Raw genomic sequence first — 15,488 nt, 5'->3', positions numbered from 1 at the left:
TCCCCTGATGACCCCACCCCCAGCCATCTCCCACAGAGTCCCTCAGGTAGGAGGGCTGCCCAGGCAAGGTTGACAACATCTATGCATATACACACAAGGGTTTGCTGGTGAGACAGATTGTGGAGCATTACTCTGACGGTTCTCATGCCCCAGCTGGGGAAACTGGGCCCAGATGGGGAGCAATCAGAGGGCCTCTGTTCAGTCACCAGTATGTGCCAAACCCCAGAGGACCAGCTAGACACCAGAAAACCCTTTTGTGGTTCATTTGCACTTGGAGACAGTGTGAGGCTAGGCTCTGGGGAGGAGTGGGTGAGTCTCCCAGACGGCACCACAGTGCTTCCCAGGTAACATGACTTTGTGTTGTCCTTGGGCGAGATGAAACCACAGGGACCGAGTCTCCTGCCTTACCCTTGGTTTGCCTCGTATCTGGGCACACCTGTTGTCTAATCTGCTTTCTATTACTGTGTTAAAACACTATGACCTAAAGTAACTTGGGGAGGAAAGGATTTGTATAACTTAAAGGTTACACTCCATCACGGACAGACATCAGGGCACCCAGAACCAAAGCAGAGAGCACAGAGCAATGCTGCTTACTGGCTTACTGACTTGCTCCCCATGGCTTGCTCAGCTTGGTGTTTTCTTTCTTTCTTCTTTTTTTTTTTTTTTTTTAAATAATCAATCCAGTGTGTCCTTCCCAGAATGGCACTGCCCACGGTGACCTGGATCCTCCCACATCAATCATTAAATTTTAAAAATACCTTACAGGCCAATCTGATGGAGTCACTTTCTCAATTGAGGTTCCTTCTTCCCAAATAACTATCTTATGTCAAGTTGACAAAAACAAAATAAGAAAATTATCTAGGACACCTGGGTCACCACACTCCTCACACTGCCTCTGCCACTGATGCTTTTCAGCCTCTCGCTGGTGCCAGGCAACCACGGATGAAAAACCCTCTTCTTGCAACATTACTCACTGAGTTCTTACGCCAAGCCTTTAATGCCACCATTGCTCAAAATCCCACTGTTAAAAAGATCACACTTTATGGATAAGCAGATTGGTTTTTTCCTGACATTGCCCTCTCTCTCATACATAGCTGTGTTTCAAACTGACACCCACCTTGAGTGCCGCAGCCATACTACAGACAATAGATTACACCCGGACTGTCTCCAAGGGTGTACACGTTACAGAGGGGTGTCTGATACAGGGCAGCAGTCTGCAACAGGACAGTTCTGCATTACTTGGGCCGTCTCAGGTACTGACTGTTTTATTTCTCTCTTCCTCCAGTGCCAGCAGCTCCTTACTCTAGTCACTGAGATAATCACTCTTTCAAAGCTCATTGAGAATGGCTGGTCAGGGTCTTCTTCACTCCCATCAGAAACAGCAGTGGGTTTGGTTTGGGGTTTTTTGTTTGTTTTGTTTTTTAGTATTCTTGACACAAACATAGTTCCCCTAACCAGCAAGCAGAGAGCTTTGAGATCCATTGTGGGGGCAGCTAGCCTTCAGCCTCCAAGGCCCCTGTCCCCTCGGCTCCAAGAGGGGTTATGGGTAACAGCTGTCAGTGTGGCAGAATCTTTAATCTTCCAGCCCTTTCTAGACAAGGCCTGTCAGAGGAAGGCCCCTTCTGGCTAGAAAGTTCTTTCTAGGGAGTCAGTCCAGACAGCACAGTTGTCCCTAGAGAATCCCAGACTTAGATGGTTAACACTTGAGGGATTTAAGAGATTATTGTCTCCAATCTCTTCCATTCACAAAGCCCAGAGAAGAGGAGTCACTCACCCCAAGGACACAGCTAGCCAAAACCTAGACTGGAGTCAGTGCTGGCTCTGAGGTCCCTTCTGTTTTGTCCTCCTCAGGCAACCCAGGTATGCTGGAGCTTCATGAAACAGATGCTGTCACCTGATGAAGCATCAAAGGGACTGGGGAGGTTCTGCAGCTATAGGAGCGACCCCAGATGGGAAAATGTCCACTTATTAGTGACTGATGGGTGACAAGTGGAAGAGGGGTTTGTCTTGATCTGTGTTGCAAAGATGGAGCCAAGATGAGATTAAAACATACAACATCACGACAGGGCTGGGCTGGGTCTAAGACTGGACTCTAAAATACACAGAGTCACAGGAAACATCAGCCTTAATGAATACGGTCCCTGCTACTGGACGAGGTAGAAGAATGGAAGAAGAAGGGAACCAGGTAGAATAGCTGCAGAGGGACCATGTCTGGCTGGAAGGCCCATTCTGCGTCCTTCAAGGCACCTTCCAACTCTGGGAGGTCACTCGTCATCACTAGTAAGATTCTTCTCCTAGTTCCAAAGCTGGATTCCAACTTCCCCTACCCTCCTTGACTCCAGGCAGGCCACAGGAGAACCAGGGTATCCATGACCCTTGTACTTCAATGAGAACACCACAGCGGGACTCCCACAAAAGACTGGATTCTCTAGAGGGGAAGTCATCCCTGGGGGCTTTAGTTAGGGAATAAAAGCAAATCTAAGAGCCTAGGAGGAGGGCAGGGGAGCTGAAGTGGGCTTCTTTCCACCACACATACATGGGGGCGGGGACTGCAGGAAGATGCATGGAGGGGAATGTAGGAAGATGCATGGGGGTGGGGGGACCACAGGAATATGCATGGGGGCAGGCAGGGAGACTGCAGGAAGATGGCTGCTGCAGGACTGGCAGTACTCAATAGCTGTCTCCACAATGACAGAAAACAAAACTAGGGAAGTTCTGCATAGGTGGGGGAGTTGTGGGGGAGTGGAGGAAGACAGGCACAAACATCTGTCTTGTTGTGAGGTCTTCCTCATTACCTATGATGAAACAATAGAGATTATACCTTAAATTTTAGCATAATATTTATAGGGTGAAAACTGCTTTGCTGTGCTTTTTCAAGTGTGTGTGTGTATGTGTGTGTGTGTGTATACAAAGCACGGTCACACGGTATTTGATTTTATGCCCCTTATTCTTGCATGCATGCAATAATACCTGAGATACTGGCCATTCTACCCATTTTACAGATTATAGAATAAAAGCATCTCAACTTGCCTATGATAGAGAGACCAAGCCTTGTTTTTCAGGTCCACAGAGAATGCTCTCTCCAACCACTCTCCAACCACGCATGTGTGTGAGTGTGTGTATGCGCATGCACACATCTCTTTAGGAAAATCAGCTTAATGAATATGCAGCTGGCATTTGAATAACTGTTCTTAATGAAGATGGTGACCTTGGAAACCGTCAGAGCAAGCTTCGTGTAGAGCAAGGGCAGGGGAGGGTGCAAGGGGCGCCGAGCAGACGTGGCGAGTAGCAGCTGGAGTGGCACGGGTGATACCTAAGGCTAATGCTGTTCAGGCCATAGCAGCACTGGACGAACATCTGTCTAACAGGGCACGCGGTGGATGTGCCCACACTAACCCCTCCCCCCATTTACAGATCCCAAAGGCTACAACCTGTCATGAGCAGCCCTTGATCTCTGGGTCGCATGTTCTTTCTATATAGCAGCTTGGATCGTAGAGAGAGGGATGATCAGGGACAGCAAAGGTCATGGGTATTCTCTCAACATTGGATTGACTACCTAGACAACAGAGAGGCTTACCCCAGCAAGGTAATATCCAGAGACACGTCCAGAGACATTTGGACGGCTCACCCTATGAGGAGCACTTGTACACACTCCCAACTGAGTGAAACCCATGCTCCTTACTTTTGCTCCACCAAGAGTACATGGTAAAGATGCATTGTGCAGTCTCAGCCTTCACTGCAGGTAGGAAACCAGCCCTGGCTTCCCTCAAAGGCTGGACTTCAGAGTCTAGACTCAACCCCAGCCCTCTCCATCTCCACTGCTGTCACTAGCCATGATGAAGGGAGCAAAGGGTGGAGCTGGACTCCCCAGGGACACCTAGGTGTCCACTTGGCTGCAGCTCTCTTGCTAAAGCAGAAAACTGAAGGTTATCCTGCGAGGTGATAGTTGGGAAGGAATGCGTGTCCCTTGTCCTGGCCATCACTTGGTTTTTCTTAGTCTCACAAGGACTAAGACAGTTCACCTTGCTGGAAATGTGACTGGATAATACAACTGTTCAGGAGAGACGAGATTTCCAAATATATTTGGGGGTCAAACAGGAGGATGAAGGCGGGGGCAGTGTAGGAAGCAGAAGGGGCCTAATGTTTATTGAGCACCAGCTCAGTTCTGGCTACAGTAGTGCTTTTTCTTCCTTAGTCTCACTGCACAGATAGAGGAAAGGATGCTCAGAGATCCTCTCCCTCTCCCCAAGTCCTATGCCTGGTAAATGCAGAGCTAGGATGTGCACAAAGGGCTTGATTTGGATCCAGATTTCCACCATAGAAGCCAGGCCAGTCTTCCCCGACACGTGCGTGTACGCACGTGCACACACACCAATATACAAAACAGACAAAAGCACTAGTTGAAGGAACTGGATAGGGAAGGGCAAAGCTCAGTCCTAATTCTACCCATCCCCCAATAACCCCATTTAACCCCTCAGAGCTCCACACAGCACCAGATGGAGCATGCACTCTCTGGGCTCTGGTCGGCCAGGATCCTTCCGGACCAGCAAGTACGCAGCACATTCCAGAAGGCCTCAGAGATGCACTTGCCAGGGTGAGTTTTGCCTAGAGTCCCAGAAAAACAGACAAGGCCATCCCTCGGCCGTGCTCTCATCACAGATGTCCCAGCTGGCTGCCCACGAGTAATCACGCAGCTCTCCTAAGCACCTGCCCTTCGAACATTACTTCAAACTTTACACAGTCCACCTGCCTTCTCAGTGCCCCCAGTGGAACCATCTGCATGCTTAAACTGCCTTCATCATGATAGAAGAAGCAGCAGGCTCTGGCTTCATCCCCCAGAGGCCACCACCTTTCCCAAAGCTGGGTATCGACTGACCAGAGGATGAGAGAGCATTGTTCCTTAACTAATACCCCCATCCCATCCACCGAATGTTCTTCACTCCTAACCACAACCCGAAGCACCCAACTCCCTCCTTTCAAGAAGGCTAATGTTGCCCCTACGCTCCAATAACTGGAACCCTGAAGCATCAGAGGAATGACCCACACCCCATATTTCCTCTGCCTCAGGCTATCTCTGTCCGTTGTTACCCATCCTATGCTAGTGACACAGGGCCACTACTTATCTTGGGTACAGAGGGTGAGCGCTGCAAGGCTTGCTCTGCCAGCACTAAGTGCATGTAGGCCTAAAACCTGGAAACCGTATGGAAGCTACCAGTCCATTGGTCTCCCATTCCTATTCTGTACAAGGAGGAAACTACTGCTTAGCTCCTAGTGAAGCTGGGATTAGGATGCTCCTCACAGAACTAGGCTTGTGGCCTGGCTAGGTGAGCATGCAAATCTACATGCAAATGATATGCAAATCTGGAGCCTGCTCTTGGGTTCCTGGCCTCCTGCCATCTTGGCTGCCTACAGCTCACCCTACTCTGATATCGGGGTTCCAATCAATGTACTAGGTTAAGGGCTAGGAGCACTTCGGAAAACTCAGAGATCCTCCCTTTTAACTACTTTAATCCCCCCCCCCCAAGAAACATTTTCTCCAAGAACACAAGGGGAGGAGAGACCCTTCAGCCTCAGGCCTGAACACCCTGATAGAGCTCTCTGAACAAATAAAGTCATATTTTACCAGCCAAGGCAGGGAACCAAACACATCACAAGGATGGACTCCCTGAAGATGCTGAGGAGGTAAGGGCTCTTGTGGTCCATACCTTACCAAAAGCCCCATGACTGTAATGTGCTCTAAGCAGCCCTTCACTCTGTATTTGGGATTCCTAACCTTCCCTCTTCTTGAGCAAACCACCGCCAGACCAACCCTGACTGTTTTATGTGCCCACCTCTTCCCTCTTTGTAAGAAAAATAGCTGCTCTGGCCAGTGCCCAGCACCTGCTCAACTTCGACGCTGTCTTTGGGTCGACTGCTTCCTAGCTTTTCTTTCTAATTGAGCTCCTCATTCTGCGGCAGAAATATGTTAAGGCAACTGGCTTTGATGCCCAGGAAAACGAGGCATCAGGAAGGTTTGCCTGGCATGGCTGCGATTGCCTTCTCCTTCATGTTATTCCAGCAGCCAGGGTCCCTCTGGCCACCCAGCCCTTCCCAGCCACTCACTGGTCCTTCGCCTACCTCCTTTAAGTTGTACTTGCCACTTTGAGATTTTAAAAATATGCCCCCCAGTAACCCCCCCCCCCCTTTAATTAGATGCTGAACAGAATGCTAGAGATTTTCTTAATGGCCTGACAAAGGCTTTTAATTTGGTCTTCTCCAGAGAGAGGAACCCTGAGTCTCCATCCGAGAGGTTGGGGTGGGAAATGAAAAAAAATCAATGCCAACCCATTATTTTGGCTTTTAGAAAACAGGAATTTTAGTGCCGAGGAAGCTTGTTCTTTTACACAGTAAAAATGCAAATTCGGGCAACACAGAGGCTGGCACGCTGGATGTAACAACAGAGAGAACCTCGCTGGGGTTCATCTGGCTGCCCAGACCTGGATTTGTTTTGGCAATAATAAGGCAGTTATTGGAGACTCGATAACCGATTATTAAAACACCTTCCCCGTTTAGTTCTGGGGAAACGGGCTGAGCTCAGGCTTCATAAAATAAGAAAAAAAAAGGGTATTTTGAGAGGAATGGAAATAACAGAAGCTTAAAACATTCAATAACTGCTTAATTCCATCCAGAGGACGCTCCATCTCCCCGTTTTCTTCCCTCTGCCTGCCGCCTCCCGCTCCTCACAGATGGACGTACAAATTATTGCAAGAGGATATTGTTTTCTGTAACAGGCTGGAACATTCGCATTTACATTTTCCTTGGTGCCGCGGGGGTGACTGGCAACGGGAGAGAAATAAACCACGCCCCATCTTGCTTGCTTTCCCCACATTACATCTTCCCCGAGCCGCCTCCACCACCCACCTACCATGCCACCCCAAGCAGAACAGGCCCCTGGGGATCAGCCTGGCACCTAAGACCCAATTAAGGCACCAAGGAAAAGATAGGCCTGTCTGGCAAGGCTGCCTGGCGCCCAACACATATGCTGGCACTCTGAATGGCAAGGGAGACAGGGATCCGCAGACCCAAAGGCCACCCAGGGCCGCCATACCTGCTAACTCCGATCTACCCATAAGACCTACTAGTGGCAACTTCTGGCTGGAGTAGTAGAGGGTTCTGCCCCTCCCAGCTGTTGCCCTGTGGCCTTCTGGGCCTTTCTCCACTCCCACCCCCATCTGCTCCTTCCCTATCAAATAACTTGGGCTTCATTTATTCATGTAGAGCTCCTGGATGGGGGAGGGTGGTGTCCTGCAGGTATTTGTGAAGGGGTCTCCTTTGCTGAGAAATGGACTATTCCCGGGGCAAGGTTGGGGACAAAGCAGCTGAGCGTGGCCGCAGCTCTGGTCTGTGTTTCTTTCCTGACAAAATGGAAAAGGAATGGGGGTTGGAGTGAGAGCTATGGAGAGAGAAAGCCGCTCCTCACCTTATGTATATTTAATATTAACGTAATTAAAGCTGTGAGCCAAACCAGCCTGCCGGGGTGGAGGGAAGCAGGAAGAGCCCCAGCAAAGAAAACTGGGGTGTGTAGTGGGGGCCGGAGGCAAGCTTATTGCCTAAGGTCGGATGAAGGGTCAGTTCAGGGGGCAAGGAGTTAAGCCACCTAGACCAGCCTTACTGTGTTACCTACCCAGTGGCCCTCACTGGGCCTGAGAAAGTCCATTTCTTTGCTCACCTTCTAAGACCACCCACTTCCCAGCACTCGGATCTTCTGGGCAAAATCCCAGCAGACTAGGCCATCAGATTGGTTCTGACCCGGCCATATCCACAAATAAGGGTTAACCACCTCCCCCAACCTACTGGGTATTACTTTGGGCTCTGGCAGATTGCAAACTCGGCTTCCGCAGAGGACTGGACCCCTCCCCCGGGCTCTCGAATGCTCTTCTCCATCGCCTAGGGGACAAGAATTATTGCTGGGCCAGGTCAACCCAGGCAAAGGAGGCAGAATGAGAAGCTGCCCTCCGGGCGCGAAGGAGAAAAGTTAGAGGGTTGAGCAGGTAGAGCCGAGGAGCGTCTGTGCTCTACAGCGCAAGGGCGCGGAGTTCGGCCGCCTCCTCTCCCTCCCGCCATCTGCGCGCCCGGGGGGCACGTCCTCTGCCACAGTTTAGAAGCTCAACTGCCCGGGCTGGTCAAGTCCCAATTGAGTGCCCAGGTTGGTTACGATCGGGAATGCTTGCCTCTGACCCCTCAGTCCAGGCTACCTCTTAGATCAGGTATGCTGCACCCCAGGAGCTGGTCTGGACGTGCCGGACACCTGGACCCACCCCTAGTAACCTTTTCTCTCTCGGGAAAGGGACACGCCCCCCAGCCTGAACACTTGTCCCCAGATCCAGCAGCCCAAGCGCCGGAACCGAACGGAGAGTATCGCACCTTGGGGCAGGCTGCTTAAGGTGCCCAGGGAGACTAATAGAAGCCGAGGCTAGCGCCTGGGGCACAGGGGTAGGGTATAGGTTTGGACGACCCATGGGTCTGAAGAACAAACTTGCTGTCCGATGGAACCCCCGCCTCTCGGGACCCCCAGCTCTCCCAGCCCTGCACCCAGCCAGGCGCAGATAGGCGCCATGCGGTGCGCCGGCATTTGCGCCAGGGCGGGGGTCGAGGGCGGTCGAGGGGTGCACGAAGCTACAGTAGGAGTGAGCTTTCCTAGGTCCGAGGACCCAATTACCGAGGGCTCGCGGATGAAGTCTTGGTCCGAGGACCACCTGGCTCGCAGGGCACCCCGGGGTCCCAGTTCCAGCAAGCCGCGGGAGCGGGCAAGGGGCTGGGGGAGGGGGTCAGGGCAGAACTGCGGCCGGACTAGGATGGGGAAACCAGGGGTTCCTTGGCCACCGCCCCCCACGGGCGCGCCCCTAAACGGCAGGCGCAGGGGAGCTGGCAAAGGGTCCCAGGCTGACTCTCACCCTACCATTCTCGCTGAGCCGCCCCACCCCTCGCGCCCACCCAATGCCATACACCCGAGTGAGTCCTGCACCCAGGCACCTGGAGCCCACCAGGCACCGCACCTTGCCTCCAGCCGCGCGCATCCCGGCCCCGCCGCCTCCACCGCCCAGTCACCGGCAAAGCGGGTCTCACCTTTGTGTAAAGAGTCCAGGAGCAGGAGGAAAGTTACCAGCCACATGCCATAAAGAGGCCCTATTCTCCGGGGAGGTGGTCCTGTGGCCGGCCGTGCGGCAGCGCCTCTCCCCCGCTCAGCGCGCTCCCAGCCGCCCGCACTCGGCGCCCCGCTCTCTCTGCTCCTCAACCCAGCGCACGGCGGCGGCTCCTCCCTCCTCGGCTCCCGGGCTCCTGTCATCCGCGGGGCTGGGCTAGGCGGCCGCTCTCTCCGCCCCCCCCCCTCCCGCGACACCCCGGGTAGTGGAACGCCACTCTAGCCCCAACCCGGAGGTCCCTTAGCCCCACAAGCTCAGGGACAGAGGTGGAGACCCAGACCAGACCATCTCGATCTTGCTTCTCTGACCGAGAGAGGAGAGGGGTCCTTGCCACCCATGGGCTTCGAGCCTATGCTCTCAGAGAGGCATATGTCATACATGTGCCAAGAATCCGCCATGCACGGGGCAAGGACGCTGGGTTTCTCCCGGCTGGGTCATCCAAAGCCCTTGCTTGGTATTTCTTTTGGACTCGGTTTCTCTGCACGAATAAGAGAGAATGTGGATACTCTGGCCAACATCTGGGCTAAGATCTTTGAAGACATCTGGTACTCTCCATACCCCCCACCCCAAAGCTCGAACCTACATGCTGCCCCAAACCTTTATTCACTTCTGTAATGGAGAAGCCAGCTCAGGTCACCCCATCCTGACACTATCCAAATTTGCGAAAGCACATGATACATTGTGAGCTTTTAAAGAGTCGTGGACGATGCACAGAAATGCCTGTTCTGTGCGTTCTTTATTCCCTCCCTAGTCCCCATCACCACAGCCTTCTCATTTCCAGAAACTGGTCAATAGGTCATAAGTGAGGAGAGAACCCCAGCAGTTACCAAATGGAAGCCGAACACCTGCTGAGCTCTCGGACAGAGCTGTGGCAGGGCTGACTGGTGTGGAAGGCTGATGTGACGAAAGTCTCCTTTTGTCTTAATTCTCAAATAAGAGGCCGCACAGGGTCCAGGGTAGAGGTCCAAGTAATCCCGCGGATAAACTAAGTGGCAGCACTGGAATTCTCCATGCAATCGGTCAGGTAGGTGGCCTTGGAGATCCTCTTTCCACCTTGACCCACTTGGCTCCGACTGTGTGTGCATTTGACCTGGCTTTCTGAGAGGCATGGTAAGGGTGGGGGGGGGCGGGGGGAGCTTGCGGTGTTGTTTTAACAGAGAGAGGCGTTATTCCCCAGATGTCTCACCCAAGTTCAGGCGAAGAACCAGGTTTTCTCATTCCCAGGTTTTGCCAAAATATGCCTAACATTTTAAACTAAATCTTGAAAACTGTGCGTTTATTTTTTTAAACATAGTAAGATATATAAAATGTGAGATTGCTGTTTTAACCGTTTTTAAATTTGTGTGTGTGGTGTATGTATGTGATTGTGCATGCAGGAGCATGTGTATGTGTCCATGTATGAATGTGTGTGTGTACCACTGGTTAATGTCAGGTAATTTTTTTTGCCCCCTCAATCTCTATTCACCTTATTTTATGAGACAGGGTCTCTCACTAAACCTAGAGATCCAAGCTCTGGGCTCCATGTTCACACAGCAGGCCTTTTATGGACTGAGCTGTCTCCCCAGCCCTCATTTTAACAAAAAAAAAAAAAAAAAAAAAAAAAAACCTCACTACTAATATCCCCAATATTGTCCAACCACTGCAACTTCCAATATCCAAACCTTTTCCACCAAACCAAGTAGAAATTCCTCACCTATCAAACTCTAACTTCCTTCCCTCAGGTTCTGGAACCATTGTCTGTTTTCTATCCCTACACATCTCACCACTCTGGGTAGCTCACAAGTGTGGAAGGCATAGCTTTCGCCCTTTCATGTCTGCCTGAACATATTGTGTTCAAGGTTTAGCCGTGTTACAGCACGTGTCAGGATTTCACTCCTCTTTACGGTTGAGTAGTATTCTATTGTGTCTATACAGCCCTCTTTACGGTTGAGTAATATTCTATTGTGTGTCTATATAACGTTTGTTTACTCAACTCTCCCATCAAATGCACACTTGGGTGGCCTCCCTTTTGGGTTCCTGTGAATAGCGATGCTATCAACACAATTATAAAAACATCTCTGTGTCCTTCTTTCCATCTTTGGGGTGTAGAACCAGAGGCAGGAGTTCTGGATAGTGGGGTCATTTTATGTTTAGCTTTTTGAGGGACTGTCAGACATATTTAATTTGGAGAGTTTAAAGGGCTCTCACTCCGTGTAACCCACATAACGTCTTGAAAAATTCCATCGGACTCTTTTGTTTTGTTTTGTTTTGTTTTGTTTTGTTTTTCGAGACAGGGTTTCTCTGTGGTTTTGGAGCCTGTCCTGGAACTAGCTCTTGTAGACCAGGCTGGTCTCGAACTCACAGAGATCCGCCTGCCTCTGCCTCCCGAGTGCTGGGATTAAAGGCGTGCGCCACCAACGCCCGGCTCCATCGGGCTCTTTTAAAACTGGTTAGAAAATTGAGGCTCACATACAAGATCGCCAGGCTTGCACCAAAAGCAAGACCTGAATCCAGGCCTCTGGACCCCAGCAGCTGCTTGTTCTCTGCTGCACAGCCTCTCAGGTGACTGAGCTCCATGGTGGTAAAGTCAAACACCCTTTGGTAGGTGACTTGACCTGTAAATGCACAGCAGAGCACAGAAGCCAGAGGTAAACTCGCAAAGGGGCGTTTGAGATGGCCAGCTCCAAAGATGTGCTTTGAAGGTGGGGAAACTGGTTCACCGAATGGAGAAGTCATGCACCTGTCTGAGGACATACAGAGTGACAGAGACCGCTTGTATTCTTTCCTGTACTGCCTTCTGTCTCCTTTCCTTGCCATCCTAGCCTGTGGGACTCTTTCTTTCATTGTGTTCCTTCCTGCCAAAAGGAGATACTCATGGAGAAGAACCCAGTTATTTAAAGCTAAGCCTATTGACCCAGAGCACCTGGTCAGGCTGTGCCTAAAATAAACCACTAAGTCAGACAGGATGAAAGAGCTCTGTCTGCTGCAAGGGGACAGGGCCAAGAGAGGGCCTGGGATGATGGCACAGCTGCTCCAGCTCTGAGCCTCCAGGCTGGAGGAAAAGGAGGCCTCTTCTCTCCATCCACCTCAAGTGCCCCCTAGATCTCAAATGCCTCCTTCCTGCCCATCACACACAACCTGTGTGTTCCCTGAGGGGTGAGGTCATCCGCCACGTCTGTCCCTTGGAGAGGAGCAGACTATTCTGAAACAGAAAGAAATCTAATGGAGGGCAGGTGCAGGGACGCATTCTAGCGAAGAGACTTCCTAACATCGCCCTTGAGAGTGTGGACTTGGACTCCGGCTGTGTTCTCAGTCCAGCTCTGCCACCACTTGCTGCGAGTCCCCTGGAAAATGTGTGTGTGTCAGACCCTGGTGTCCTCACCTGGAAAGTGGAGACAGCTCAGCATCTCTGGCAGGAAGTCATGTGAGGATTAACTAGGACAAGCCTGGTGGCCGGCACAGCGTGGCACAAGTAAATATTACTGATGTCATTGGCTTTGCTCACAAAGACCTTGACTCATGTGGGATGGGGGGTAGAAATTGCTCTGCTAGGAGATAGTGGGGTATCATCTTACACCCCATGCTATGATGAAGCCATAGCTAAGGAGTTGGGGACCCTGGCAAGTGGCTGTAGAAATATGGACAGATACAGAAGAAGACTGATACAGAAGGAAGGGGGAGGAAGGGAGAGAGAGAGGAAGGGAGAAAGGAAGTAAAGAAGGGAGGAAGGAAGGGAGGTGGGGAGGAGGGAGGGACCGAGGGATGGAGGGAGGACCTGGTGATGTATGTATTGTCATTTCCTAGATTATGTTCCTCTCTGGTCCTCAGGAAAAGCTCATTGAGGGTGACAGCCTGGTCAAATGTGCTCAGAAGTCCCCTTTTCTTTCCCATTGTTTGGGGGTTTCCCTCAGTGACAGAACCCTAAGGGGGAAACCAAGAGGAGATCCAGACAGTTTGTCCCAAACCCGATGGGAACCCCCACACCCACACGTAAGTCTATGTACACCGGTGTGAGAACAAACACAGTCGCCCAGGCAAACAGTCATATGTACAGGTAAACATAAACCCTTAATGACAGGCCCACCTGTGCTTAACTGAGATTTGAATGCAGTCCAAAACTTCACATTGGCACTTCTGCATGGGCTTGAAATGCATGGGATGCGTTTCTTACAGGGACACCACTTAGCAGCAATGAATTGCCCATGTGTTCTTGCACTGGAACTCTGAACGAAAAAAAAACATTTTTTAAGACCACTGTCAGCTGAAGCAGCTTCATGGAGTCACAGGGAGATTGGGAGGGGAGCCTTTCCAATTCAGGTTAATCATGGATATTTAGGGGGTATTATTTTGCCATGTTGTATTAAGAACAAGGCCATCACGAGAAACAAAAGGTGTTTTTATTGTTTAACTTAAGACAATGAACTTATGTATTTTGGTTACTTCTCTACAAAAAATAAAGCCATGTAATTATTTCAACAAGGCCTTCATGTGTGCTCAGACATTCTCGGACAATTTCGGCATAAATATGGCTTTCATAGAAGGAATCAATACTGAACCAGGTCGGTCTTAAAAACTTAACACTTGGGGTTATGTAGCTAATTTGAGATTGACCTTCGTGTTGCTTACTCATCGATCCAAAGAGGGGGAAGCAAGGATTTCCCTGCTTTCCTTCCTGTTTGTGATAGATTTGAACACTCTGCACAGAATCTTGGTCTAGGATCTCACGGCATCAGTATCACCATCCATCTGTGTGACACTGGGCAGCCCCTTAGTCCTGCTGGACCGCTGTTTCTTCACCTACAGTGACAGGTTTGAACACAAAGATGGAGTGAACACACGTGTGCAAGAACCTTGGATGATCCACCTCACACAGTGTGTGTGTGTGTGTCTGCAAAATATGCATTCTTTCTAATGCAGAAAAACAGGCAGAATTATAAATCTTTAATGACTGATAGTCAGAAATAAACAACAATACATAATACAAATACTAAGATTTCTACCTTTGCACTTTTAAAACTTTATTTGCTTTATTATGGGGAGACATACAGGTGTCAGCGGCAGCTTTCAGGAGGTGGCTCTCTCCTCCCACCACAGGTCCCAGAGACTCAAACTCATGTTGTCTAAGCTTGCACAGCAGGCAACTCACCCACTGCCATCTTTTGGAGGCGGGATGAACCACCTTGGTTCACAGATTATGATGCCTACAGAAAACATAGTGTGTGTCGCTAAATGATCCCAGTCCAGTGCCTAGAGGGAAGGCAGCCCATGACCTTCTCCACATGTCCTAACAGCATCTGGACTTGTCCATCTATTCTGGCCTCACTGAGCAAAGACCCAGAAATGCCAAATTCCTCCTCATAGGTGAAGTCTCCAGGGCTTGTCTTGTTCAGGTTCCTGCTTCATCAGTGACCCCAGCAAGAGCCTAGGGCTATTGAGGTCCCCAGGAGGCTGGAGTCTCCCCAGCTGTGGCCTTTCATCTACCGTGTTTTCTCAGCTCACAGCTCTGAAGCTGGAAGAGGGGCTTTAGGAAGTCTGAATGCAAGCTCGTGTTCAGAATTCTCTCTAGAAGAGAGACTGGGCTGGGGTGGAAGGCACACAGACAGCGACTAACAGCAATACCCCAAACAAATGAAAAACAGAACCTCAGTGTGTGTGGCTTCCCAGGTTGTCCTACGGGTTTCTCTCTGATCTACTCTTCATCCAATTTTACGTAACTGTGTTCTATACAAAACAAACAACCCCTCTGAACCTGCTGGGTGTGGTGGCATACACCTTTAATCCCAGCACAAGGGAAGCAGATCTCTGTGAGTTCAAGACCAGCCTCATCTACACAATGAGTTCCAGGACAGCCAAGACTACATAGAAAGACCCTGTCTCAAAAAAAGAGACAACAGCAATAACCCCCACCCCTCCACCGTGTTTCCAGACCCTTCTCGGAGGGCTAGTCTCATAAGTACAGTTCTCACTCCTCATCAAATAAACTTTGTAACAGCTGGAGGACACTACAGAACACCATGACCAATCAAAACGAAGCATTGTGGAGCCCAGACCGTGCTGAGAGATCCACAGCACAACCCCTGGATGGAAACAGTCACAGGAAATCGGGCAGAAAGATTATAGAGTCAAAGGAGCAGGAGTTTGCTGTGAGACTGTGTCTCTTAGGAAGGTCAGAAACTATACCCGTAGTAGTTCATGGTGGCCTAAACATGAGCTGAACATGGACAGCAACAACAGACAAATTACCATGGGCAGAGGCAAGGCCTCAGCCCTACACAAAGAGTGACAGACACCTAAGGAATGATGGGAGGGAGAGCAGTGATCTCCCAG

At 50.5% G+C, this 15,488-nt stretch overlaps 1 protein-coding gene across 1 annotated transcript in view; it reads right to left on the bottom strand.

The window, feature by feature from the left end:
• The window catches only part of Dscaml1 (DS cell adhesion molecule like 1), a 325,942-nt gene extending 316,663 nt beyond the window's left edge, over positions 1 to 9,279 (bottom strand). Inside the window, exon 1 of the mRNA XM_057767042.1 lies at positions 9,106 to 9,279. Coding sequence (XP_057623025.1) covers positions 9,106 to 9,151 — 46 coding nt within the window. The 5' untranslated portion in view covers positions 9,152 to 9,279. The remainder of the gene's footprint in view (positions 1 to 9,105) is intronic.
• Between the last annotated feature and the right edge of the window lie 6,209 nt (positions 9,280 to 15,488).

This window comes from Chionomys nivalis, chromosome 4, assembly GCF_950005125.1.
Source record: "Chionomys nivalis chromosome 4, mChiNiv1.1, whole genome shotgun sequence".
In the NCBI taxonomy this organism is placed as follows: Eukaryota; Metazoa; Chordata; class Mammalia; order Rodentia; family Cricetidae; genus Chionomys; species Chionomys nivalis.
Note: the sequence above shows the minus strand (reverse complement) of the source record. Positions and strands in the feature narration are given on the sequence as shown.